This window comes from Ostrinia furnacalis, unplaced genomic scaffold, assembly GCF_004193835.3.
Source record: "Ostrinia furnacalis isolate ACB-3 unplaced genomic scaffold, ASM419383v2 OfSCF7464, whole genome shotgun sequence".
Taxonomy (NCBI): Eukaryota; Metazoa; Arthropoda; class Insecta; order Lepidoptera; family Crambidae; genus Ostrinia; species Ostrinia furnacalis.
This window is the reverse complement of record NW_021137703.1, coordinates 570,913-594,530: the sequence shown is the minus strand read 5'-3', so window position 1 is coordinate 594,530 and position 23,618 is coordinate 570,913. Positions and strand designations below refer to the sequence as shown.

General features: G+C 37.3%; 4 protein-coding genes across 5 annotated transcripts; 3 read left to right on the top strand and 1 right to left on the bottom strand.

Annotated features, from left to right (window-relative positions):
• The first annotated feature begins 2,206 nt into the window (after positions 1-2,206).
• On the top strand, positions 2,207-6,424 carry LOC114364725 (suppressor APC domain-containing protein 2). 2 transcript variants are annotated; one of them, XM_028320999.1, is made up of 4 exons: positions 2,232-2,248; positions 2,526-3,575; positions 5,249-5,464; positions 6,223-6,424. In XM_028320999.1, exons 2-4 carry the CDS (start codon positions 2,598-2,600, stop codon positions 6,334-6,336), a joined length of 1,308 nt encoding a protein of 435 aa, XP_028176800.1. In that variant the 5' UTR covers positions 2,232-2,248; positions 2,526-2,597; the 3' UTR covers positions 6,337-6,424. The 2 variants fall into 2 exon arrangements, with proteins under 2 accessions (XP_028176798.1, XP_028176800.1); XM_028320997.1 differs by having other exon boundaries at positions 2,207-3,575.
• Positions 6,425-6,927: 503 nt separating this feature from the next.
• On the top strand, positions 6,928-7,651 carry LOC114364726 (uncharacterized). The gene is made up of 3 exons (XM_028321000.1): positions 6,928-7,049; positions 7,139-7,310; positions 7,389-7,651. Exons 1-3 carry the CDS (start codon positions 6,949-6,951, stop codon positions 7,512-7,514), a joined length of 399 nt encoding a protein of 132 aa, XP_028176801.1. The 5' UTR covers positions 6,928-6,948; the 3' UTR covers positions 7,515-7,651.
• Positions 7,652-10,885: 3,234 nt separating this feature from the next.
• Positions 10,886-16,856, top strand: bai (Transmembrane emp24 domain-containing protein bai). Its single transcript, XM_028321018.1, has 3 exons — positions 10,886-10,963; positions 15,859-16,000; positions 16,415-16,856. Exons 1-3 carry the CDS (start codon positions 10,886-10,888, stop codon positions 16,534-16,536), a joined length of 342 nt encoding a protein of 113 aa, XP_028176819.1. The 3' UTR covers positions 16,537-16,856.
• A 934-nt stretch (positions 16,857-17,790) lies between these two features.
• ZnT86D (solute carrier family 30 member 7) lies at positions 17,791-23,599 on the bottom strand. The gene is made up of 3 exons (XM_028321009.1): positions 23,146-23,599; positions 22,325-22,542; positions 17,791-20,787 (listed from the first exon to the last, which is right to left on the bottom strand). Exons 1-3 carry the CDS (start codon positions 23,333-23,335, stop codon positions 20,158-20,160), a joined length of 1,038 nt encoding a protein of 345 aa, XP_028176810.1. The 5' UTR covers positions 23,336-23,599; the 3' UTR covers positions 17,791-20,157.
• Between the last annotated feature and the right edge of the window lie 19 nt (positions 23,600-23,618).

Here is a 23,618-nt window from a genome sequence, read left to right as displayed (position 1 = left end):
ATTCGACCCTTAGATCTTCCCTTGAAAAAATTCTAAATTTGCAATTCCTGGTTACAAGCCACACTCCCTATTCGGCTTGGTCTCAGATCATAGAACAATAAAATTCCTTTTTATGATCTGAGGGCTTGGTGGTATCGGCATACGCAAAATTTCTAGTGTTGCTCTTGCCTTTCTTTCGTCCGCTTGCAGTACTCTTCCCCTCGTAAAAACATTTTTTAACAGCACTTTTTTAGATGAAATCTGTACCTAAGGCGGAAGAATCTTGGAAAAGTCTCTGTCCTAGTGAGGACGTCACAATGGAATGTCATCATCAAAAACTCTGGGACGCTCCACTAGCGAAAGAGACTTTTAAGCATGTTTTTCAAAATTCTATCAGTAACACTAACAAAGCTAGGATCCTAGCAGTTTCTTGTCTCCGGTCACTGGCTGAATGCATTTCCCTCCAAAAATCTCGGCACCTTTTTCGACAACGATTCTTTCCTGGTGTGTGTGGGTGGGCTTACGCCTCGGAGCACCAATCTGTGTACCCCATACGTGCCCCTGTGGCAAAGAGGTGGACCAATTCGGTCACCACGGTCTCTGTTGCCAGCAAAGTGCTGGTCGTCTTGCCCGACATGCTGCTCTCAACGACGCCACCAGGAGAGCCCTTGCCAGCATCAACGTTCCTTCCACGTTAGAACCACGTGGATTGGTCCATGATGATGGCAAGAGACCTGACGGTCTCACTCTGGTTCCCTGGGAACGGGGACGGGCTTTAGTTTGGGACGTAACATCGATACATTAGCCCCTTCCCACCTTAGGGAATCAGTTGCTTAAGCTGAGGCTGCAGCGGAGTCGGCTGAATTAGCCAAACAGCGCAAATATGAGTCACTTTCTAATGATTACATATTTGCGCCTTTTGGTGTCGAGACCTTCAGACCCTGGGGACCGCCGAATGCTAAATTACTGTTTCGGACCATTTCCCCTAAATTAAAATTTCGGAAAATTTAAATGCTGGCTCTTTCCTTGCACAAAGGCTTAGTATTGCTATCCAGCAAGGAAATGCAGCCACCATCCTCGCCTCTTTGCCTCACGGACACACTTTTTATTTTTGAGTAGTAATAAGTTTATTTTTTTTTGTTAAGAGTTAATTTTCCGTTAGTTTTAAAAATTTCTGTTTATTGTGAACTAACTTTTGCCCGCGGCTTCACCTGCGTGAAATTTAGATTGCCATAGATCGTTTATTATAGCCTAATTATGTTATTCTGGGTTATTAGATTACAGCTGTTGGGCTTGGGTCTGCCTCGGTATTGCAGTGCGTCGAAGATGTTTGCACAAGCCCGTACCACAGAATGTATCACGGTAAAACCATAAAGTTAATATTCCTTCGGAATATTAACTTTATGGGTAAAACGCGCTAACAAAGTCAAAGACGAAACAAGATATTATATAATATGCATTTTTTATTTGTAAATATTTAGTCTATTTGGTTCATTATTTGTATTATTCACACTTAAAAAAATATGCATAAGTCCAAACACCTTGTTTTTGAAACTAAAATGACTAAAACACAGTAAATGTTCGTGAAGCGGTCTTACTGTTAATAATTTATTGTTTCGTCTTTATCAGCATTTAAGCAACCAATTCAGCTTGCTAAATCAGTCGGTCTTGTAGGTAAGAGTGCGTGAATCGAACCCGCGACCTCGGCATAGTAGTCCGTACCAACCACTAGGTACACTAAAGGGCCGACTTATTGTATCTACTATCTACATAAACAACTATTTCTTTTTCTTATAATATTAAGTAAAATAAACACTTAATAATCAGTAAACACATTTTTTTTCGGAAGGACATAGCGTAGGTAGGTTTAGTATTACAGGACAATAATTTAATAGATTACTGGCCACAGTACTTGTGAAGCATATTACATAATTGCCGCCGTTTCCAGTAGGTATTGTTTTTGTAGGTCTCGTTCACTACTGTAACTTGGATTACTCCGTGATAATAACGTTCGAGGATCCTTAGCAAGCGTCTAAGTTAAAATTAGGAAATTAATATACAAATCGTGTAAAATTATAATTTCGCACTGCCAGTCTACGTGATATGCGGCCTCGGCAAGCGCGACGAGGGCTTTGCCAAGCTACCTGCCGCACGCCGAAATGCGGTTTGACCGGTTCTCCCGCTCACACTTATGGGTCATTTTATTTATCGCAGATTCCCTCCCACTAGCCGGTTAGCTCGCCCACCAACACGTACCGTTTACCAAACGGTCAGATTTTTGTCCTCATGTGGAAGTTGTCACACACAACACAACAAACACTGTTAAAGTTTATTGTATGCGCAAGCACAATACTTGCGCGCTCAATTAAATTTATTTGATGTCAATTGCATGTTGTGTGTGTTTTAAATTTATTTAAAAAAAGTTTGATAATAGTGATAATAGTGTTTTTATGAGAGTACTTATTTAGTGGTTAGTGATAAAGTGAACAACATCTCTCAGCTGTAGGCTGTAGCAGCATCTTGCAAAGTAAATGTTCGGGTTTAAGTGTTATAGGTGCTGATATCTTAAGCAATATCATGGACAACTGCTGCTTTTTGTGGAGAAGTGACGAGAAAATATGACAACACAGGCGTCATCAATAAACATGGAATCTTTGCCCAAGCAATTTGTAGCCGCGATGCGAACATTGTTTGATATTATGGACGATAAACACACCGGCTATGTAAAATTGACAGATATTGAGAACCGATGGCGCGATGATCGTACAAAAGGTTTACCGAGAGGTGTTATAGAGAGCTTGCAAAAAGTTGCGTCCCATGATGGGTTGTTAAGTTTCGAAAGATTTTGCACAGGGCTCAAGATTTGTCTTCTCCGCAACCAAGTGGAATGTGCTTCTAGCAAAGTCGAACGACTTAATAGCGATGTGGAAAACGCGGTATTACACTCACAAATGAGTGCGCAAACACATCGCCCACCATCCGCTCCATTATTGGATGCTAATGAACCACAGAACGTTGAAATTCATTGGAATTTATTGAAAAAATCGGAAAATATTACACAACATAGGACTCTAAGTATGCCTCAGTTAATATCGCGAAAGGAACAACCCATTCAAGAACTGCGGCATAGCGCAACGAGTGCACTATCCAAGCATGATCAGCAAAGAGCTTATGGCCCACCAAAACCACCAAGATTGGAAAAGAATGTTAGCGATAGAAAAGAATCTTCGAGACCAAGCTACAAATCAGAAGAAGAATTGCATTTTGATAGTGAAGAAGTGAATGATAATAAATTAGATTTCGAAGCAATATCTAGATCTGTTGAAGAACAAAGTAGGGGCCTTGGTGATGGTCGTTCGGCAAACGAGACACAGACACATGTTAGGAAAACACCTCGCCGACGAGAACCTCGTAGACATACACTGCATAACGGTGTGGATTATAACTTATTAAAACGTATGAAACAAATCGAACAAGAAAAAGATGTCCTGTTACAAGGCTTAACAGCAGTAGAGGAAGCACGAGAATGGTATTTAAAGCAACTTACTGAAGTACAAGAGAAGATGCGCTATGCTGGGCGAATGGGCGCGTATGTGGTAATCTTTCAATTTTTTTTATTACTAACGCCTGCTTACGGATTATATGTATTTTTTATGATAGGTAAGTAGGTACTTAGTTGGTACCAAAACCAAAGAAACAACCGGCAAATCCCGCAGAATTGCTAAACTCAAGCACAGAATAAGTAATAGTACAGGTCTCAAGGCAGGGCGGGGCATAGCTCGTCGAGAAAAGTTTTCGAATGGCGGCCATCACTCACGGGCTGGAAGAGTAATGTGCAAAATAATGGGCATGCCTCCCACTAGGTGGACTGACGATCTAATCGGTGAAGGTCGTAGGAAGTTGGTACCTGGATGTGGGAAGCGCAGGACCAGGTGTTGTGGAAATCCTTGAGTGGCCTTTGTCCAGCAGTGGACGCATTTGGCTGAAACGAACGGACGAACTCGTCTAATTAGCTACTCGTAGATTTCTTGTCAAATGGCGAAACTTTATACGCCATTTTGAAAACAAACGTTATACCGTGGTTAATAGTAACGTAGTTATAATTTACTCTAAATACGATATTGTTCCCTTAACACTTAGGTAAGTACTTAGAATGTCACAATAATAACGATCATGATCTTTTAGTCGCAGTAAAATACACAAATATTTGTTTGTTTATTGTTACAGTATGGTTACAGTCAAAACTCATAATTTCTGTCAAGACTGAAAAAATCAGTCAAAAGTGTTTTTTTGACTGATGTCCTTGATCAATTAAATCACTCTTGACTGATTTATCCAGTCAAAAGTGGTTTTGACTAGAGATGAAACGGATAGTTGTTTGGCCGGATACCGGATATCCGGCGAGCTGCTAGGCCGGATAGCCGGATACCCGGCGGCCGGATAGTTGGCCTTGGCATTGTCTCGTTGCATGTCGTGACGAGTTTAACGCCGCACAGCAGATGCTTCGAACGCGATCAGTGGGTCTAGTAGACTAGACCAGTCGAAAATCGAATCCGTCCGAATAGAATGTTAGATTTTGCCACTTGTCTAGGGGGCAGATCAATTCGGGCGATTTCGGTTGCCATCGTGAGTGTGTGATTGAATAGCGAAAATTAAATTATTTTACTTGCTGCGTAATCTGAATCTGACTGAACTGCATCATGTTATCAGACCATCAGTGAAAAAAAAAGATCGCCTATTTGGCAATATTTCGACATTAAGAGATATTTTCTATTTATGTATTCGTCATTATAGTAGTCATTATGTAATAGCCCAGAAAAAGAAATGAAAGGCCTTAATATGGCTTTTTTTGTAACTTTTTGGACTATAAATGAAAGCCGTCATGATTATAAGCCATTTTATTGATATTTACCTCAAAGATTAATGTATTTCATTTTATTATAGGAAATTGTCATAGTTTTTTAATATCCGGTATCCGGCCGGATAGTGAGTTACTATCCGGTATCCGGCCGGATATCCGGCCTACCGGATAGTTACCGGATATCCGTTTCATCTCTAGTTTTGACCAAGGGCGTTAGTCAAAACCACTTTTGAGTGCAAAAAAAATATTTAACCGAACCGAACAAATTATTAAATCTATTTAATTTTATCTTTTACCTGACCTACCTAAGTACTTACCTTAAATACAAGAAGAATCAAAAAAAGTTTATTTAAATGATTTAATTAAGTAGTTATTGTACTATTTATAAACTTTTCTGTTTATTTAAAGGAGCCGTGGAGTGAAGCACATCAAGAGAGGTTGGAATTATTGCGAGCTCGTGTGCTAGAGTTGAATCGACAGCTCGGAGCCCTAGCCGCTGGCTGGCGACACGGTCAACTTTCCCTCCACATGAACCTCGCTCTGCCCACTATGACACTTACAACGACCACAGCAACGCCTAATAACGCTGCAGTTCTAAGGTCTCAAAATCGAATGCTAGCCGAGGTTTGTTTTAATTTAATTTAAATTAAGCCTATTTTAGTAACTTTTTATTCTTTGTTTTATAATAATCTAACAAAGGTGCAAACTATTATTTTTTAGTACATGTTTTTTAGCAATTTGTACTAATGATCCCGTTAACTACCTAACTAATCAAACCAAACCACGGGTCTCGTCAACCCGTCATTTTTTATTTATTTTTTTATTAGTAAGTAAGTAATTATTCCGTCCGATCGGACGACTGACTCCGCGAGCCGTTTATTCTGCAGAAGAATGAAACATCAAGTCATAAGAAGTATTAGGTAATAATAAGTAACTCTGTCTATTTTAATTAAAATGGAAAGCGAAAGTTTAAAATCTTCTACGAAAGCCAAAATGCTTGTGTTTCGAATGGGTTCACCGCAATAGTCTAGGGGCGGCTGGGATCGAACCCGCGTTCCTCGGATCACGCACGAGTCGGCCAGTCCCAACCTTTACCGTTCGGCTATTGGCGCAATTTAAAACATTATCGGACTAGAGTTACAGCATTTTCGTGATAGTGAGTGGTTACTTTTACCTATAATAGCAATATACTCATTTTCTTACTAGGGCTATAGCACCGATAAATACATTATAGTATTATTAATACTAGTCTATAGTAACTCCTCGTGTTTCAAACTAATCGTGCATGCATTCTTGAATAGCAATCTGTAGGAAACTACTAACTTAATCAAGTTCAATTTGACCGTACTTAGGTACATTTAATATCTGTTTTTTCATTACAGGAAGTCAATAGAAAAAATGAGAGAATTTCTGTGCTGGAACGAGAAAAATCTGCTCTTATAAGGGAATTACTACTGCAAAGAAATAGATCAAAAATTGCTGATAATTTTGCTTAATCATAGGTAATTGAATTGTAAGTAAGCAGAGATAATATTATTAAAATAGGTCCTTAAAATATGTAGGTACCTGCTTAGTGATTTTTTTCTTTTCATTACATTTAAAAAGAGAAGTAAGTAAACAATGTTATGTACCTATACCTACCTAAGTAGGTACTCGTTCAAAATTGTCATAGCACACATCCTTATCTGCATATTATAATACTTAATTATTATCTACCTAGTTTACCTAGCAAAATTAACATTAACTGTTTGATCTGGTTTGCACGAATAACTTGCGTAAAGGTAATAGTATCGTTAACGTAAATAATTTGTATGAGAATCTGAGAGCGCCTCTATCGGACGTAAAACAAACTAAATTTGGCAGCACAAATGCCTATTGCATAGTAACGTAATCGTACGGTAAATGTATCGTATGATGTTTATACTAACTTTGCGATCACGAACCTTTTTTTGACGTATAGAATAGTAAGGGGCGATAGCTGGCTAACGTAATCTTACGAATGTTTTGTCACGGTAAATTTTTCAGTGTTAAAACTTGCGTCGGAAGTAAAAAGTGTTTTATAAATACATTTCAGTGGGTTTTACTTTTAATACATAAATTTACGTAAAATGCAAGGAGCGCGTAGAGTTGAACGTAGTGCATTGTATTATTATCTTGCAACAAGATTACTTGAGATTGAGGGAGGTAACAATGAACAAAGAGAAACTAGGTAGGTAAGTACGTGATAAGTTTTTCTATTAAAAAAAAGCTTATTTTTCAGATAAATGATTTCATTTTTATTTTAATGCCCTGTTACAGAGAAATAAGTCGTAGATGTAAGCAGAGAAAAAAAAATAATTTATTAGATCTAAACGAAACCGAATTTAAGAATAGGTTTCGTCTTAGTAAAGAAGCTTTTATATTCTTATGCGATAAATTACGTCGACATACTTCTTTGAAGTCAACCAAACGAATTAGCTTGGAACTTAAGGTGAGATAAGCAAACATTCTCAAAATATAGATTAATGAGTTACTGATGAATTTACTATTTCTAATTTCGTTTACACAGGTTCTTTGTGCATTGTCTTTTTACGCCACTGGATCGTACCAAAGACTAGTTGGAATGGCAAAACATTTAGGGCAAACTACAGTCAGCAAGTACGTACCTACGAGAAGTGACCGATGCACTTTTTAGTCCGCCAATATTGAATTTTTATATTAAATTTCCGACAACAAGATAGCAAAGAGATGCGATAAAAAATCAGTAAGATGTTTGTTTATTAAATTATAGCATTTACAATTTACATTACCTTCATAAACATACATACATTAATATTATACTTTGAAAGATTTGGTCAAAACATGTAAAAAATGGAAAAAACGACTTTTGGTCCAAAATTTGGATGACGCCTCCTGCAAATAGGTCAAACTAATGACATTTGACTATTTTTATCTCGATTACCTGGCAACACTGGCAGTTACGGGCACGGGGCCACAACATTTTGGGACTTGGGTGGTTTTAAGGAATTGTTTCACGGGGTTGGTTTAAGTTAGAAAAAAAGTAAAAATGGGTTTCGGCGCGGAAAATGGTCTAGATTAAGCGAAAAATGCAATAAGTATGGCAACACTGGAAAATGTTGTTTTTCCAAATGATACTCCTCAGCAAACTACGTAATCGCTCTATACAACTCGACTTTCCCAAATGTTGCCAACTGCCCAAAAAATGCATTTGAAAAATTAGAAATCTGAAACTTTTTACAAAATGGCCGCTCACTCGGTCGCCATCTTGATTTTCTGAATTTTCGGATTTTTCCCATAATTTGGGTCGTTTATCCGACCAAACCCCATTTTTGGATTTTTTCTGCCATATCTCCTTCTGTCCGTCCTTAACTTTAAAGACACCCATGTCGAAAAAAATGCTTTTCCCCGTAGCTGCCAGTGTTGCCAGGTGATCGAGATGAAAATGGTCAAATGTCATTTGTACGACCCTTTTGCAGGAGGCGTCATCCAAATTTTTGACCGGAAGTCGTTATTTNTAGTTTAATTATAACTTATAGTTAAACATTTTTTATCAAAACAATGAAAACAACCAGACAAGGTAATAAATTGACATTACTAACCAACGAAACATCACAGAAGAAAATGAAAATGAAAATATTTATTGCCAGAAATAGTATTATTTTAATCTGGGGGCACGGCAGTGCCCCCACCAAGTCGAGCAAAAAAGCGGCACGGCCGTACCATCCTTTTCTCGAAGCAATTCAGGCCATTTTCGACCGCCTGTAACTTCGTTGTGGATAAAACTAGAAGGCTGAATTTTCATTAGCTATGCAGGCATTGTAAAAACACGGTATATTTAAAATTTCATTCAATTTGAACCAGTAGCTTAAGAATTATAACGGGTCAAAGTTACTTCGACGGTCCCTACGTACAATTCAGTATCTACCAGTTCCGTGATTTGCCGTTTTTGTTTGCAAAACCTTCAGAGCACCCAACAGTTACGGCTCAGTTAAAAAAACATACAGTTTTTATTCAAATTGAACCTTAAAACGCCAAAAAACAAATCCCGCAACTACAAAATTAGAACGATTTCCGCAGTAAAATTGCATTAGTGGGAGTTAAGAAATTTTACGTTGGACCGCACGCCTTACTCCGCGCGCCCAGCCCCGCAACTGCCATTTTCATTCGCGCAGATCGAGTAAATTTATACGTAATTTATGAAGGAAATAGGTATTATTATGGTTTCTGACTTAATTTATTTCACTCAACATTATACCAACGACAAATTAATCAATTAACTGTAGGCATAAGACAGTTGCGTTGTTTTACTAGGGAAAATTAAAGTTACTATTATAAGTAGGTGGCACTTACCTATTTTTACGTCGGAAAATTAAAGTATCTTCTAGCCGTAACTGCCACTACAAATGTTTTACTTTGGAAAAGTTTGTTTTATGTCTATAAATTAGTGCCAATAACGATGTTTTACGCTGAGAAATTGTATTTTAGCAATATTTGGTGGAGATTAAAGTGAAGTCAAAACAATATAAAATATGATATACAACACGACTGAAGTATCTAGGATCATTTATTAGACTCAACGCAACCAAGTTCTTCTCCTATGCTACTTTATAATACAAGATACAAGTAAAAAATCATAAAATGTATTTTATTTATTTACTAAGCATAATAAGGCAATAAGAAATAAATGTAAGCAGGTAACACTTTCAAACAAAAGCTTCAATTAACTGCATTTAGAAGCTACTATTACATGATATTGCATACATACATACATACATACATACCCGCCAGAAGGATGAGGTATACCCACTAAAAATACCCTAACTATGATATTCCGGACAAAGACCTCGCCCGCCTACACGGCGACAGTTGGGACGAGAGCAACTGGAAGTACACAGCTTTCCCATACACACACTCACCGTCAGCAGATGGTGGTGGTGGCCTATCTATACAATGCCTACCGTGCAGCCTCACGCCCCTATTACGCTGGCCATTACCGAGGAAGGAAGATAGGAGGCAATTATACTGTCACCTTCCCTGGAGCGAATTCAAATGCACCCGCACTTGGTTCGTAGTCGCGCTATCGTACCGCAGTTTCTTGCGGCACCTTGTCATCTCAGATAGAGGTGATTCATAACCACCCAGGTTTTGCTACCGTCCAAATAGCTATAGACTATGCTATCCCGTAAGAATATGGTGTGTCGTATGTTCCTAGCCACCGCAATACAGGTAGGGCTCGAAGGATAAGTGCCCAGTCATGGTGCGATCGCTCGAGCAACCTTAAACTTCAGCACAAGTGCGAATAAAGTTCGGTGGCCCAACTTAGCCACGGCGAGGTGGTTTATCAACTACTAGACTACAGCACAGTCTAGCGAGTCTCACGTCAAATGGCCTCTCTGTCCTCACCTCGTTCTTCACGCTGCGTTAAAGCCGACGATGTAGCCCTGTAGACTTTCTGGACCTTTTAAGGTCTTAGAAGATGGGTAGCGTTACCCTTCCCTACGAGGGTGATGCCTTAGATGGGATAGAATCATGCTTTTCAGGGTGCCAGTATAGAACTCCCGGCCTTTCTCCATAGCTTTCCGACATAGAGTTCCAAATTAGGGAAGCAGCCACGAAAAAGCAAGCTGTCTTCCATACGCACGGCGACGGATTGGAAAAAGTACGAGCTGCCACTGGTTATATACAATTAAGGTCACCGTATTTGCGCTCAGTACTTGGCGCCACTGGTGATTAACAGGACCTTTTTCTTAGATATTTGATCTGGGCCTTAGCTTTGACAGTGATGCGGGCGTCGGGTGATGGTGTCAGGGATGCCTTTAAATATATGTGGTCCCTGGCCTGGGGCGACCATAATGCCGTCTGTGGCGCCCAGGCAAGCCGCCTCGCTGTTGGAAGGGAGGCTCTGAAAGTTATTAAGATATTCTTGTAATTATGAAACTATCTGCATGAAAGATGATACCTTGAAATGTCCATGCCCTTGAAAAGGGTTCCATTTAGTACCCAGTCGTATTTAATGTTCCACAAGATCGAACTCAAAAAAGACCCATGTGGATCTTCGGACTCGATGCCATGCTGTCAAACCTGGCCGGCACTATTGACAAAGAAAATTTACCGGTTCTACAGGTATTATTCAGTCAAAAGACCCCTTAGATAAGGAAGAATCTTAAGGTATTGAAGTGCCTCCAATATGCAACTATGTGGGAAACGAGGCGGGACGCTGTTAAGCCTCGTCAAGTAGGACTATGGGCCTAGCGTGAGAGCTACGGTCAGTAGTAGCTGAACTTTGTTCCCGTGTACAATTACTTATGTGGCAGTTAATAATTTAAACAAACATATTAATCCAACGTAAAAGCCAGTAAGTACCACTTACGTCATTTGTAATTAGAAACTTTCCGTTGTATAAGTGAGTAAATGACAAATAATATNAATAATACTTTTCTATATTCATATACAAACGCCATTTATGTACCTACATAATCAGCAGTGACTGTGATAAACAGCGCAGAAAATATCTTTATCGATTGTGGTACAACCCTAGTGTAAAATGAAAATTATTTCTTTACACAAAATATTCATAAATTCTGGATTATGAGCATGAAATCTTTGCTTACAACTTAAATTAATGTTTAAAGAACATAATTATCACACTTAGTGCTTAAAATTCTAAGCGCATTCACAAAAATAAAGCTAAAGTTTGGAGGTGTCGATTTCAATAAATTTACCTGTGAAATTAATTTTTTGCAGGATTATTCCTTTGGTGTACATCACAATCAAGGACGGAACAGGTCACCATTATATTAGAAAACAAATTTACCAAAAATAAACAGGATTTTACGATATTTTTATAAAAAACTATGAATTGAAATTTTCTTTGTGCCTCTTAGTGGCACTGTCTGTCAAATCTTTTGCAAAAATGGTTCTATTGACGTGACGATGACAGCATCACACATCTCTTTTTATCACACAGGGTTGCAGATAGTGACATCTCGCTCGCTCATTCTTTGTGGCTCTATTCCGAAGGAATATTTATTAACTTTATGCTGCAAGTGCTGCAACCCTGTGTGATAAAAAGAGATGTGTGATGCTGTCATCGTCACGTCACACGGTGGATCGAAATGGCATTAAAGTGGACATAGGGATTTTTTCCGGAAAATCTAATTTTAAAAATTGCCAATCGATAGTCCTTTGCTCACTCATCACGACATGTCATATCACATTTTTCTCTAAACCTGATAGTTTTGCTTAAAAAAAATAAATTGTGGTTTTTTTGTATGAAACGAGATATAAAGTACTAATTTTCTCCGAAGACCTGCTAGATCGTGACTTGAAACAACTTAGGTCGGTATAACTGTATTATTTGCTAATATTCTAAGCTATTTCCAGCTGCTCCAAACCGCAACTTAGCCTGTTAAACGATTCCGAAAAAAAATTAATATTGACTCTTCTTGTAATTATATTTTAGTTCTTTTTTTTTAGAAAAAGCGTCGATTACGGTACTAGAAAGTGATTTTATCGTTAGGTGACATTGTTATCTATTCTCAGAATCTGTTAAACCCTTTCTTTCCTATCAGCACATGACTTTAAAACAACAATGAAGTTACACATACCTCGTAATTAACGTGTTTTGCGAATAAGCAGATAATGGTCAGCTGGGGTGGGGGTAAAAAACAGATAAGGATTGTTTATTTGTTTTAAATTTAGTTTGGGCTGTGTAACGTCATCATTAACATTCAACTTTAAATGCGGTTTTAACATGTAATTACAATGGAAACTATTGTGAATAATATAGATTTGTTCGTAGTCTTAAGAAATACGTTAAAACCTTTGATACAGTGAGGAACTTTATAATCACCTTTTGCTGAAAATTATACTACACTACATGCTTCGACTACTACGCGCTCACAATGTATGAAAATTTTAGTTTTTGAACGTTTCCCGCTAGGGGCGCTGTACAATCCGTCATACATTTAATGTAATTTTTTGACACGCTCACTAGTTAGCGCATTTGATGTAAACTCACACTAGGCCCTCAGACCTTTTTAATGTATGTATGTATAGTAGCTGCGTTTATTTCTTCAGGAGAATAATACTCACTTAGACGCGCCACACGTCTTTTTTTCTGTTTCGGAGTTAATATATGTAACGGTTTCCTCGGGATAAAGGAAGTTTCACCCATCCTGAACCAGTAACAAACCGAATAAGCGACATTTTAAAAGTAATTTTGATATTGTGACTCAATTATTACAACAATAATTGCAAAAAAAAAGAATTAACTACTCCTTGTCTATCATAGAATCAAGTAGCTTATTCCAATTTTCTTAATAGCTGTAAGGTTTATTTTTATTTAACAATCAATGTGGAAAGTCGCAATGTGCCTAAGGTTGACCAGATCGTACCAAGTCGTGTTTGTCGCTTTTATTTATGACTTATTATTGGTAGAAGTACGGCAGTGCTACCAAACGTAACAAAAGTGGCGGGAAATTCGACAGATTGTTAATATTTTGATGTGAAAAGAATGGTGTACTAATGGTTCCTGGTGTGGGACTGGTGCACCCACCCTAGTTGAAGCATGTAGTGCAGAAGGTGGCATGTTGTCTTTAATTGCGTCTATATTTGACGTTGTTTTTTCACTAGGTTCAGTTTTTGAACCAACATTTTCCTCAATTTTGTCTTCATCAAAAACTAGTTGCCAGACCCAGTTAATAGGGATGTTTTCTGGGTAAAAAAGCAAGAGTTTTAATTAGTCCGTCAGTAAGCTAATCAAAAACTACTCGAAACGTATTTTTCACTTTTTAAAACTAATGAAAATGTAAAGAGATAAAGCGTGCGAAATTTCTAAAGAAAAGGCCCGTGACAACAGTGAGTGCGTAAAAGTGCCGCACTTTGTGACGTCGCGCGAAACTTCAACGCACTATAACTTTGTAATTATTTGTTTGATTGACAATTAAAAATATACATGTCCAATATATTTTTATATTAAAATTTACGGAACAAAAAGGAAACTAGCCTATTGGAGATTCAAGCCAATCACTGTTTCCTCTTAAAAATTAGGGAAGAGATAGATGACAGTTTGTCCATCGTCCATTAAGATTAGTACAAAAATTCCGGCAAAACTTTTTTTAACTTAACACTGTTTTCTTCTGTCAAATGTACCATTTTCTGCAAAAGGTGATTATAAAGTTCTTCACTGTCTATCAAAGGTTTTAACGTATTTCTTAAGACTACGAACAAATCTATATTATTCACAATAGTTTCCATTGCAATTACATGTTAAAACCGCATTTAAAGTTGAATGTTATTGATGACGTTACACAGCCCAAACTAAATTTAAAACAAATAAACAATCCTTATCTGTTTTTTACCCCCACCCCAGCTGACCATTATCTGCTTATTCGCAAAACACGTTAATTACGAGGTATGTGTAACTTCATTGTTGTTTTAAAGTCATGTGCTGATAGGAAAGAAAGGGTTTAACAGATTCTGAGAATAGATGACAATGTCACCTAAGGATAAAATCACTTTCTAGTACCGTAATCGACGCTTTTTCTAAAAAAAAAGAACTAAAATACAATTACAAGAAGAGTCAATTTTAATTTTTTTTCGGAATCGTTTAACAGGCTAAGTTGCGGTTTGGAGCAGCTGGAAATAGCTTAGAATATTAGCAAATAATACAGTTATACCGACCTAGGTTGTTTCAAGTCACGATCTAGCAGGTCTTCGGAGAAAATTAGTACTTTATATCTCGTTTCATACAAAAAAACCACAATTTATTTTTTTTAAGCAAAACTATCAGGTTTAGAGAAAAATGTGATATGACATGTCGTAATGAGTGAGCAAAGGACTATCGATTGGCAATTTTTAAAATTCTATTTTCCGGAAAAAATCCCTATGTCCACTTTAATGCCATTTAGATCCACTGTGCGTCAATAGAACCATTTTTGCAAAATATTTGACAGACAGTGACACTAAGAGGCACAAAGAAAATTTCAATTCATAGTTTTTTATAAAAATATCGTAAAATCCTGTTTATTTTTGGAAAATTTGTTTTCTAATATAATGGTGACCTGTTCCGTCCTTGATTGTGATGTACACCAAAGGAATAATCCTGCAAAATATTCATTTCACAGGTAAATTTGGACCCATTTATGCAAACAGGAACCAACCCACACTTTGAGTGAAATTGAGTTAAGTACATAGATGGCGCTCAAATAACGCATTCTATCTTCAAAAAAATTATGGTACATTTTTAACGACTAACAACAGAGATACAGCACTGTCACTTGCGGAACCAACCCGCTTTGGCCAACTTTTAAAAACTATAAAGAACTATACAGCATGGTCCCTAAGCACTTATTTAAACTAATTATGCAAACTAGAACCAATGTTGGTTGGTTCCATTTAGCAAAAATTGTTACAAAATTTTTATAACTAAACAGAACCAAAGATTGTTTTCTTAGTGGAAATCAGGTTAGTCTTGATGGAACCATGTAGCATAGTTCTTGATAGTGTTAAAATTAAGCTATTTAAAAATAAAAAATCCGTTCTTATCGTTGCGTTTGTACCTTTATCATAAAAAATGTCTTAATAATAACAAAATTTGATGAATAAATTTATGCATTGTTATGCATTTTCCGGATAAAAAAAGAATAGTAAACAGGAAAAGTTTGTTTTTTTTTTCTGCTAAACATAGGCTGTATAAAATATTCTCAAAATAGTTAAAAACCTTTGATAATTTACTATTTGATAAAGAATTTACGTATTCATTATTGATTAGGACTAATGTATACCATTATTTATAATTATAGAGTCGGTGTTGGAAGATTTGAAGATTTTATAGTTTCTTTGGACTGTCACTTGACAGCCTGGCACACTTTTACGATGGTGGATCAAAGTATTTTGGTTTGACTATAGAGCGTGAGAACACGCACACAGTCATAATTATTTTAGTGTGAATAAAAATAGCATCGAAATTACCTAAACTTGACATGCCACGCTAGACGTAAACGCTCTTAACAATTATTTGCTTCATACAGATTGCGGAAGCAGCGAAGTTGAAACCCATGGAGCTTGAGTTGAAAAGACTGGAAGACCTGTCAGAAGCCATTGTGCAGGACTTCACTCTGATGAGGAAAGCGGAAGAGGAAATGAGAGACACAAATGGTAAATTCAGATTAATATGATAACTTTTTTTTTGCTGCATTTACTCAAGTCACTGCAAAAAAAATTTTTTCTTTTATAAGTATTCTGATCTCATATCGCATTTAAAATAGCACAGATTCGTATGCACCTCAAAAATTTGTTCTGAGCTATTCTTGTATGACACGAATTATGTCCATTTGCGACGACAATGTGACATCTTCTATGTTAATCTAATTGAAGATGTCACACTGTCGTCGCAAATGGACGAATGAGCGATTTTCGCAGTGTAATGTTTACTAGGTTTCATAAGCCCTACGCGTTTATCTAAGAATATCCCTGCTCATACTTTATTTCTGCAAATGGTTACAACAATCTGCTTACCAAAGTGCAGACAAAAACGTCTAATTAACAGTATCTTTTGTCATTCTCTTTCAGAGTCCACCAACAACCGTGTCTTATTCTTCAGCATATTCTCAATGGTCTGTCTCCTTGGACTGGCCACGTGGCAAGTACTCTACCTTCGCCGGTACTTCAAGGCTAAAAAACTTATTGAATAGCAGAATAAGACTAGTGTGAACCGCTGGTAGAGTTACATGTGACGCAATACGATCAAATGATCACCTGTATAAATAGAGATTTATTAAATGCACTTGAAATTATGCTCTCATACAAGGGTTTTAGTCATATCTTCAGTTAAATCATCACATTGAAACAGTATTTTAATCCTTTCACATAAAATATATTGTACATTTTCATTATTTACTGTTAAAATTAAATAAGTACATCTACTTAGCACAAAATCATATGTGACTCTATTTGCGTTTATAGATCTTCGTTTTCTTTATATTTTATTATAAAAGAATAAATTTTGAATAAATTAAAGATTTCTTATTTAATTTTGTTGTATATGAGTTCTGTTTGAGGATGTAAAAAATGTTTAAAATATTATTTAGTTGTTTCATTAGAGTTCACAATTTCGGCCCTATGAAGATTATGATAAGGCTCAGTTTCCACTAAATCGAAGAGAAGATAATCACCTAGCCGTTCAGCCAGAGTAAATACAAATGAGTCATCTTCATAGAAACGTACCGAGCGCGGTTTGTATGTGAGCGCGCCAATATACGTATGCGGCGCGCACGCACTCACTGACAAAATGCGGCGCAACCACGAATGGCTCCCCGCTAAATTTTGTCAGTGTGTGCGTGCGCGCCGCATACGTGTTGGCGTGCTCACATACAAACCGCGCCCGTGCATTTCTATGAAGATGACCTACTCGTTTGTATTTACTCTGGTTCAGCTTCCTCTCTTTGGTGTAAATCGGGCCTAAATTTCAAGATGGCGACTATTGGTCTTGTGTAGGGTAGGTCTTAGTTTGATGCATCAGCTGTCGTCCGTGTCGATTCTTCATAAACTACGTTGGAATCTGCGTTTGCACATCCTTGGTGGAATAGCTGCAGCCTTATGCTGAAGTGAAATGAGAATCTCCTACCAACTACATGTTGCATTAAATACGTTAATAATACGTTTTCTTGAAATAAAAGCTAGACTGTGGTAATGTTGATATAGATCGTTTCATCCACGAAAACGCGCCCCACCATTCTTCCGCTAATGTTTGAGTGTTTATCATCGGTACCGTTATTATTATCCATGAGTGCACACGCACACTACAATAATGGACGCTCGGATTGCTCGGATCAAATTCCCCGCACCCCGCGCTTCCATCGACCAAAAATTCGTAGGACGCGTCTTCGTGGATGAAACGATCTCTATAGGGATTTTATGGTCCCATTCAGAACAAAACAAATAAAAAATAAAATTAAATAGATATTTTATTTTCGGGGTTCGAACAATTAAATTAAATTTTACTATCGCCTCCAAGGGCCAAAAAGTAGAATACTTGTTTACAATAAAATCGTGTGACCTTAAGTTTCTTTTGCGTACATTGCTTTGGCTATCCAATAAAATGTACTTTAAAAGAACAATATTATGTAAGACATAGTCCTACTAATATTATAAATGCGAATTCCTTAATATTTTATTATGTGAAAGTGTCACCGAACGTGTTTAATAACTTAAAATAATAAAATTTAATAAGTTCGTATAAAACTTTTTATTTTAATGTATATTCGCTGACAACTGCCGCTGAACAGTGTGTCGCTAAGGCATTGTCTATGAAAGATTAATTAATTAACCCGTTCACTGACACATTCACTTGTTAAGGAATAATGGCATTATTTATTTATAACTAAACATTTTCTATTTGTTACGGTAGATGCACATTGACAAATAATAGGGGATATATCTTCGCTTCGGTGGGCGAATAAGATAAAAAATGCCGAAACATAATTGATGCATAATAATAAAACCTCGAATCTGCNGAATCTGCCGAGCAATGGTATTGCAAGTGATTAATCGCAAGGTGTTATGGTTGCCAAGACTTAAAGGGAAGGGGTATATCAACCCATAGAAATATAAACTAAAACTTTCGCGATTCCGAGATCTTTACACTATAAAAACTTGGATTTAGATAAGCTATATTACACGAAATACAATTTGTTTTTTATTATAATTTGTTGGTGATTCAAAATCACTCAAGTAGGTCTAAGGATAAGGATCTAAAATTACTAATTACAATAGCGAAAATGCCAGTTAGGGAGGGCATACTTCAATGAGGGTTTTCTCGTATGAAAGATCCGCCAGATGGCGGGACGTGGATGTGGGGTCTACTGCTGCGTGATTGGTGGATTTTGACATATCTGTCAATGTCATGTCAAAAATAACCAATCATGCAGCATTTGGACCTCGCGTCTACGTATTGCCATCTGGCGGATTTGTCATTCGCGAAAACCCTCAATACAAGAAATAGAGTGAAGAAAGAATTTGACGTTCAACTCATTTCAACAAAACTTATCAAGCAGTTTCCATAATTTAGGGTCTATTTGTCGCTGTCACTCATGAGAACATCTTGATATGAGTGAAAGTGATGAACAGATCCCATTTGAAATTACGGTTCAGGCATTAATGTTTGTCTCATCAACATAATAAGTATGACTTCAACTCTCTTCGCTCCTAAGAAGGATTTTATTTGTTTCTCAATTTTAATTCAGAGTTCTGCAGCTCTTAACCTTTTCAGCGCCACGTCAAATACAAAAGCCATCACTCAGACGCCACGCTTGATAAATTACGATATCAATATAATCACTAGTATTCACTTTACTTATTACTCACATCATTTTTACTGACATCATTTTTAAGGCGGATTAATCCGTCGTTGGCGGTCAACCTGATGTACGGATGTATCCGTTATTGGCGTTGAAAAGGTTAAGACCTTTGTAAGCATGTTATAGCTTCTTTTACTACTGTCAAATTATAATAATCTCTCAAATTACGGACTTTATACACTCATTTACATGTTCATTTTAATGTTAGATGTTACAATTCAAGTAATAATAGGACATTCGATTCGATGACAACTTTCAACACTACTATAAAAGGAATACTGGAATGTGTATCAACAGAAATGCATTTTAAAACCAATTTCATTAATACAAAGCAGCTACTCTAGATAAAATAAATTCTTGAAGTAAAAATATAAGGAATATTATACTATTCATAAAAGATAAAAGAACTATAAAACGTAACATTACTTAAATTAAAAAGTTTAGATAGGTTTTAATACATATAAAGTAGAATTATTTAAAATGAGGCGATATTTGACTGCTATCCTATTTATTAAAACAAAAATATTTCGTTTGTATTAAAATACACCAAACATCGCCAAAAATACACTTGACTCAAAATTATCGGAGGCGATTAAGCCTAGGCGCAGACCACCGACTTTTAGTTGGCCGATAGTTTAGTCGGGCAGTTAATCAGTATGGGCATGTATGGAAGTGCGCACATTACACCGATTTGGTATCGGCCGATTCTTCATACAAATTAAAATCGGGTACAACTATCCGCCAACTAAAAGTTGATGGTCTGCGCCTAGGCTAAAAGGTAAAAAAACATAAGATTTTTCCTATATCACAACACTATGAATAAATATATAATAAAAATTAATTGTAATAATTTGCTATCGCACAACGCACGGATAGTTGCAGTAGATCACATTCTCTATATACAATAAAAACCTCATCCACTCTGTGGAACTGTACATTTGTGATTTAAGCTTAGGATCAAAGGGGCGAGTAGTCCAGTTGGACGGTGAGGTGTTTCACTCCGGCCTCGCGGAATATCCGCGCGGCTTGCTCGGTCACGTACCTCGGGTCGACCTCCCGAGCCACTTCTAATTTCAGAGCACCGACGTGAACGTCACTACACAGGGTCCAGAAGTGCGGTTCTTGCACCGCGTGCACGCCCGCTAGCCCCACTACTCGTGTGTACAAATTGGGCAATAACCGCTCTATCGAGCTTGGAGTCCGCTGCATTAAAACTCCCGCGGAGTCCCGCACTAGAGGTATCACACTCGCGGCGATGAGCAAAGCGATGGCCATCGAGCAGATGGGGTCCGCTCGCATCCAGCCGAACATTCGCATGAGGATCGCGGATATGATGACGCCGACTGAGCCGAGCGTATCTGCGAGCACGTGTAGGAAGACTCCCCGCATGATAGCGGAGCCGGCCCCGGTGGGCGCCTCGGGGTCGTCGTGCGAGTGGCCGTGGCCGTGGTTGTTGTGCGAGTGGCCGTGGTCGCCGCCGTGCGAGTGGCCGTGGCCATGCCCGTGGCCGTGGTGGAACGCGTATATGCCCACCATGTTCACGAGGAAGCCGAGGATCGACACGAGGAGCAGACGCTCGTGTTTTACCTGGAATTGGAAATTAATATGCTTGTAAAGTTTTATTGCAATAGGCTAATAAAAACATTAAAATCGTATCACATTATAGGCTCAGTAACATGATAAAGTGTTCTTAACTATTACCTAAAAAATAAATAAATAAATCTTTGGGCAATTTCACACAGCGCCAGCTAGCCCCAAAATAAGCAACTTAATGCTTGTGTTATGGGTGCTAGCTTAACGGATATACTACTTATATACTTTTTTTTTAAATACATACATATTATACATAGTCACACTCAGACCAGTCACAGAAATTAAAATTCATCATTTCAATTTCTGCCCGGCCGGGAATCGAACTCGGGACCTCTCGGCATAGTAGTCCGTTCTGAACCACTACACCAAACGGCCGAGAAGAAAAAAAAAGTCTGAATCATCATCGATGAAGATGATAGCTCTTTAAAAAAATACTTAAACACATTTTATAAAGTAACTTTTCCTCATCGAGACTAGGATTGGTCATCAATGAAACTACTATCTCAAAATCAATACTGTGTCGCAACTTGACGCTTATTTTGTTAACAAAGGCGCCATATAAATTGGAAAAACGAAATACGTGCCAACCGAACTAGCATTTGTGCAATGAAGTTTCAACATTGTTATAGACGCCATAATGTTGAAATTCCTAATCACCCCATTAAGAGTTGAAAGTTATGTTTCGTAATCTAGGTAATATAATTTGAAATGCGTATGCACAGATTTGCGTATGCGATTTTTGAATAATTTTATATTCCTTATCTCTGAACTGAAATTATAACACCAAATAAGGGCCTCTACTAAAATTTGCTTTGACCGCCGCGACGCGTTCACATACCCTTGTTGGACGTACGGCGCCCGCGCAAGTTTTAGTAGAAGCCCTAAGTATGTATTAAATTGTCAAGTAAATGCCGTGGTAGTTTACGTGCGTAAATAAATAAATTGTTATTCACGTAGAAGACTTGTCCATGGTTTAAGGTTCAATTCTCAAACGCAAGCAAATAGTAGTTTATCATGAAACCAAAGATGACTGGCAGACTTCAGAATTATTATGTGCTTTATCAGTATAAGATAAGTATTGTTTTACAAACTATGTCCATATCAACATGATGCTAATCTGATGCATGTCTCAAAGCTATATGCCTGTTAGGTTTAATTAGATAAGACATGTTATCAGTATTAGTTGCATTTATGTACACATTACAAATTTTCATTCAAGTAAATGTTTGAAATTACACATCAACCAATGTGCAATATTTTATGTAAGAATAAGAACACTTTATTCAGCATAATATGTGGGTTAATATGTGAAAATTATAATAAATAAATGACTGGAAAGATCATAATGAAACTAGCATAAATGTATTAACATGAGAGCTATAAAAACACAGTTTCCCAGGAACAAGACAAACTGGGTGTGGACATTTTTAATCTGCATCCCAGAAATGGAATCTGCTTCAATTATTACTAAACTTAGGTTTAAAAAAAGAAGTTCAATATTGAATTTAGAAGTAATGTAATAAAATGTTACCTCAGGGGGTTCTATTGCTCTTTCCACAGCTTCACTCATGATGAAAAATGCAATGAATAACAGGAACAATCCGTTTACGAATCCGGCTAAGACTTCAGCCCTTGCATAGCCGTAGGAAAACCTTTCGTTTGCCCGCCATTTTGAGACCAGAGACGCTGCCAGCCCGGCCACCAGGCCAGTGCAGTCAAAGAACATATGGAATGCATCCGAGATCAGGCCTGAATTAAAAGGGAAAGAAATTAATCATTTTGTTAAAGGAAAACAATTAAAATACTTAGTAATATAACAGACTAAACATTTTCTAAAACCTGAAGTATGAGTTTCATTTGGTATTTTAGTTGGGTGGTCATTTATAGTTTGATGTAGCAATAAATAGAGAGTATCTATGATAAAATGTACAAAGAATTCAAGCTCCATCCCAACTAATCCCAACTAATATTATAAATGCGAAAGTAACTCTGTCTGTCTGTCTGTCTGTTACGCTTTCCCGCTTAAACCTCGCAACCGATTTTGATGAAATTTGGCATAGAGATAGTTTGAGTCCCGGGAAAGAACATAGGATAGTTTTTATCCCGGTTTTTGAAACAGGGACGCGCGCGATAAAGTTTTTCTGTGATAGACAAAATTCCACGCGGGCGAAGCTGCGGGCGGAAAGCTAGTATTTTTTATAAATGCAGAATAACACACCAACACTATACTACAGTAAATCACTGGTGAAGTAATTAAAGGTAACAGTACATTTTTTTTTATTACAACCTTCACTTGACAATCAGCTGATATTCTTAACAATAACTTTACTGTCAAAATAAAAAAATACATACCCAAGCTATTGGTCCAAACACCGTAGAACAGCTCAACAAATGCAAATGATAAATTCAATAGAAGAAACATAAATAAATTCCTTGAATTCTTATCAGAATATATCAACCTGAGCCAGTTTTGAATTTTCTCTCTTATTCCGCCCAAAGTGCCCCGCGGAACTCGAGTATCTTTCTGTGTTAGGGGAAGCATCTTGACCTTATTTTATTTCGGAAGAAGATTCACGTCATTTCAAGCCAAACTGGACTAAATCACAAACAGAAACACTGCATACGTGTACTTATTACCAGGCGGTTCCTAACCTAACCTTCGCGGTATTTAGATAGGAAATAGGTGACTATATGGAATAGAAAGGGCCGACGAAGTTTAAGCCCAATTATCTATTCAAATAAGCCATACTTTAATTAAAGTTTTAACTATAAATCGTAAATAATCGTCGACCCAACTCGAACGACTCGAACGACACAAACTGTCA

Coding starts and splice junctions, on each gene's coding strand:
- LOC114364725 (XM_028320997.1), top strand. CDS start 2,598: ATGACAACACAGGCGTCATCAATAAACATGGAATCTTTGCCCAAGCAA. Junction 3,576..5,248: donor GGCGAATGGGCGCGTATGTG/GTAATCTTTCAA, acceptor GTTTATTTAAAG/GAGCCGTGGAGTGAAGCACA. Junction 5,465..6,222: donor AAAATCGAATGCTAGCCGAG/GTTTGTTTTAAT, acceptor TTTTCATTACAG/GAAGTCAATAGAAAAAATGA.
- LOC114364726 (XM_028321000.1), top strand. CDS start 6,949: ATGCAAGGAGCGCGTAGAGTTGAACGTAGTGCATTGTATTATTATCTT. Junction 7,050..7,138: donor AATGAACAAAGAGAAACTAG/GTAGGTAAGTAC, acceptor GCCCTGTTACAG/AGAAATAAGTCGTAGATGTA. Junction 7,311..7,388: donor GAATTAGCTTGGAACTTAAG/GTGAGATAAGCA, acceptor TCGTTTACACAG/GTTCTTTGTGCATTGTCTTT.
- ZnT86D (XM_028321009.1), bottom strand. CDS start 23,335: ATGCTTCCCCTAACACAGAAAGATACTCGAGTTCCGCGGGGCACTTTG. Junction 22,543..23,145: donor TGTTTGGACCAATAGCTTGG/GTATGTATTTTT, acceptor CTTTTAATTCAG/GCCTGATCTCGGATGCATTC. Junction 20,788..22,324: donor GAGCAATAGAACCCCCTGAG/GTAACATTTTAT, acceptor TTCCAATTCCAG/GTAAAACACGAGCGTCTGCT.
- bai (XM_028321018.1), top strand. CDS start 10,886: ATGTGGATCTTCGGACTCGATGCCATGCTGTCAAACCTGGCCGGCACT. Junction 10,964..15,858: donor AAAATTTACCGGTTCTACAG/GTATTATTCAGT, acceptor CTCTTAACAATT/ATTTGCTTCATACAGATTGC. Junction 16,001..16,414: donor GGAAATGAGAGACACAAATG/GTAAATTCAGAT, acceptor ATTCTCTTTCAG/AGTCCACCAACAACCGTGTC.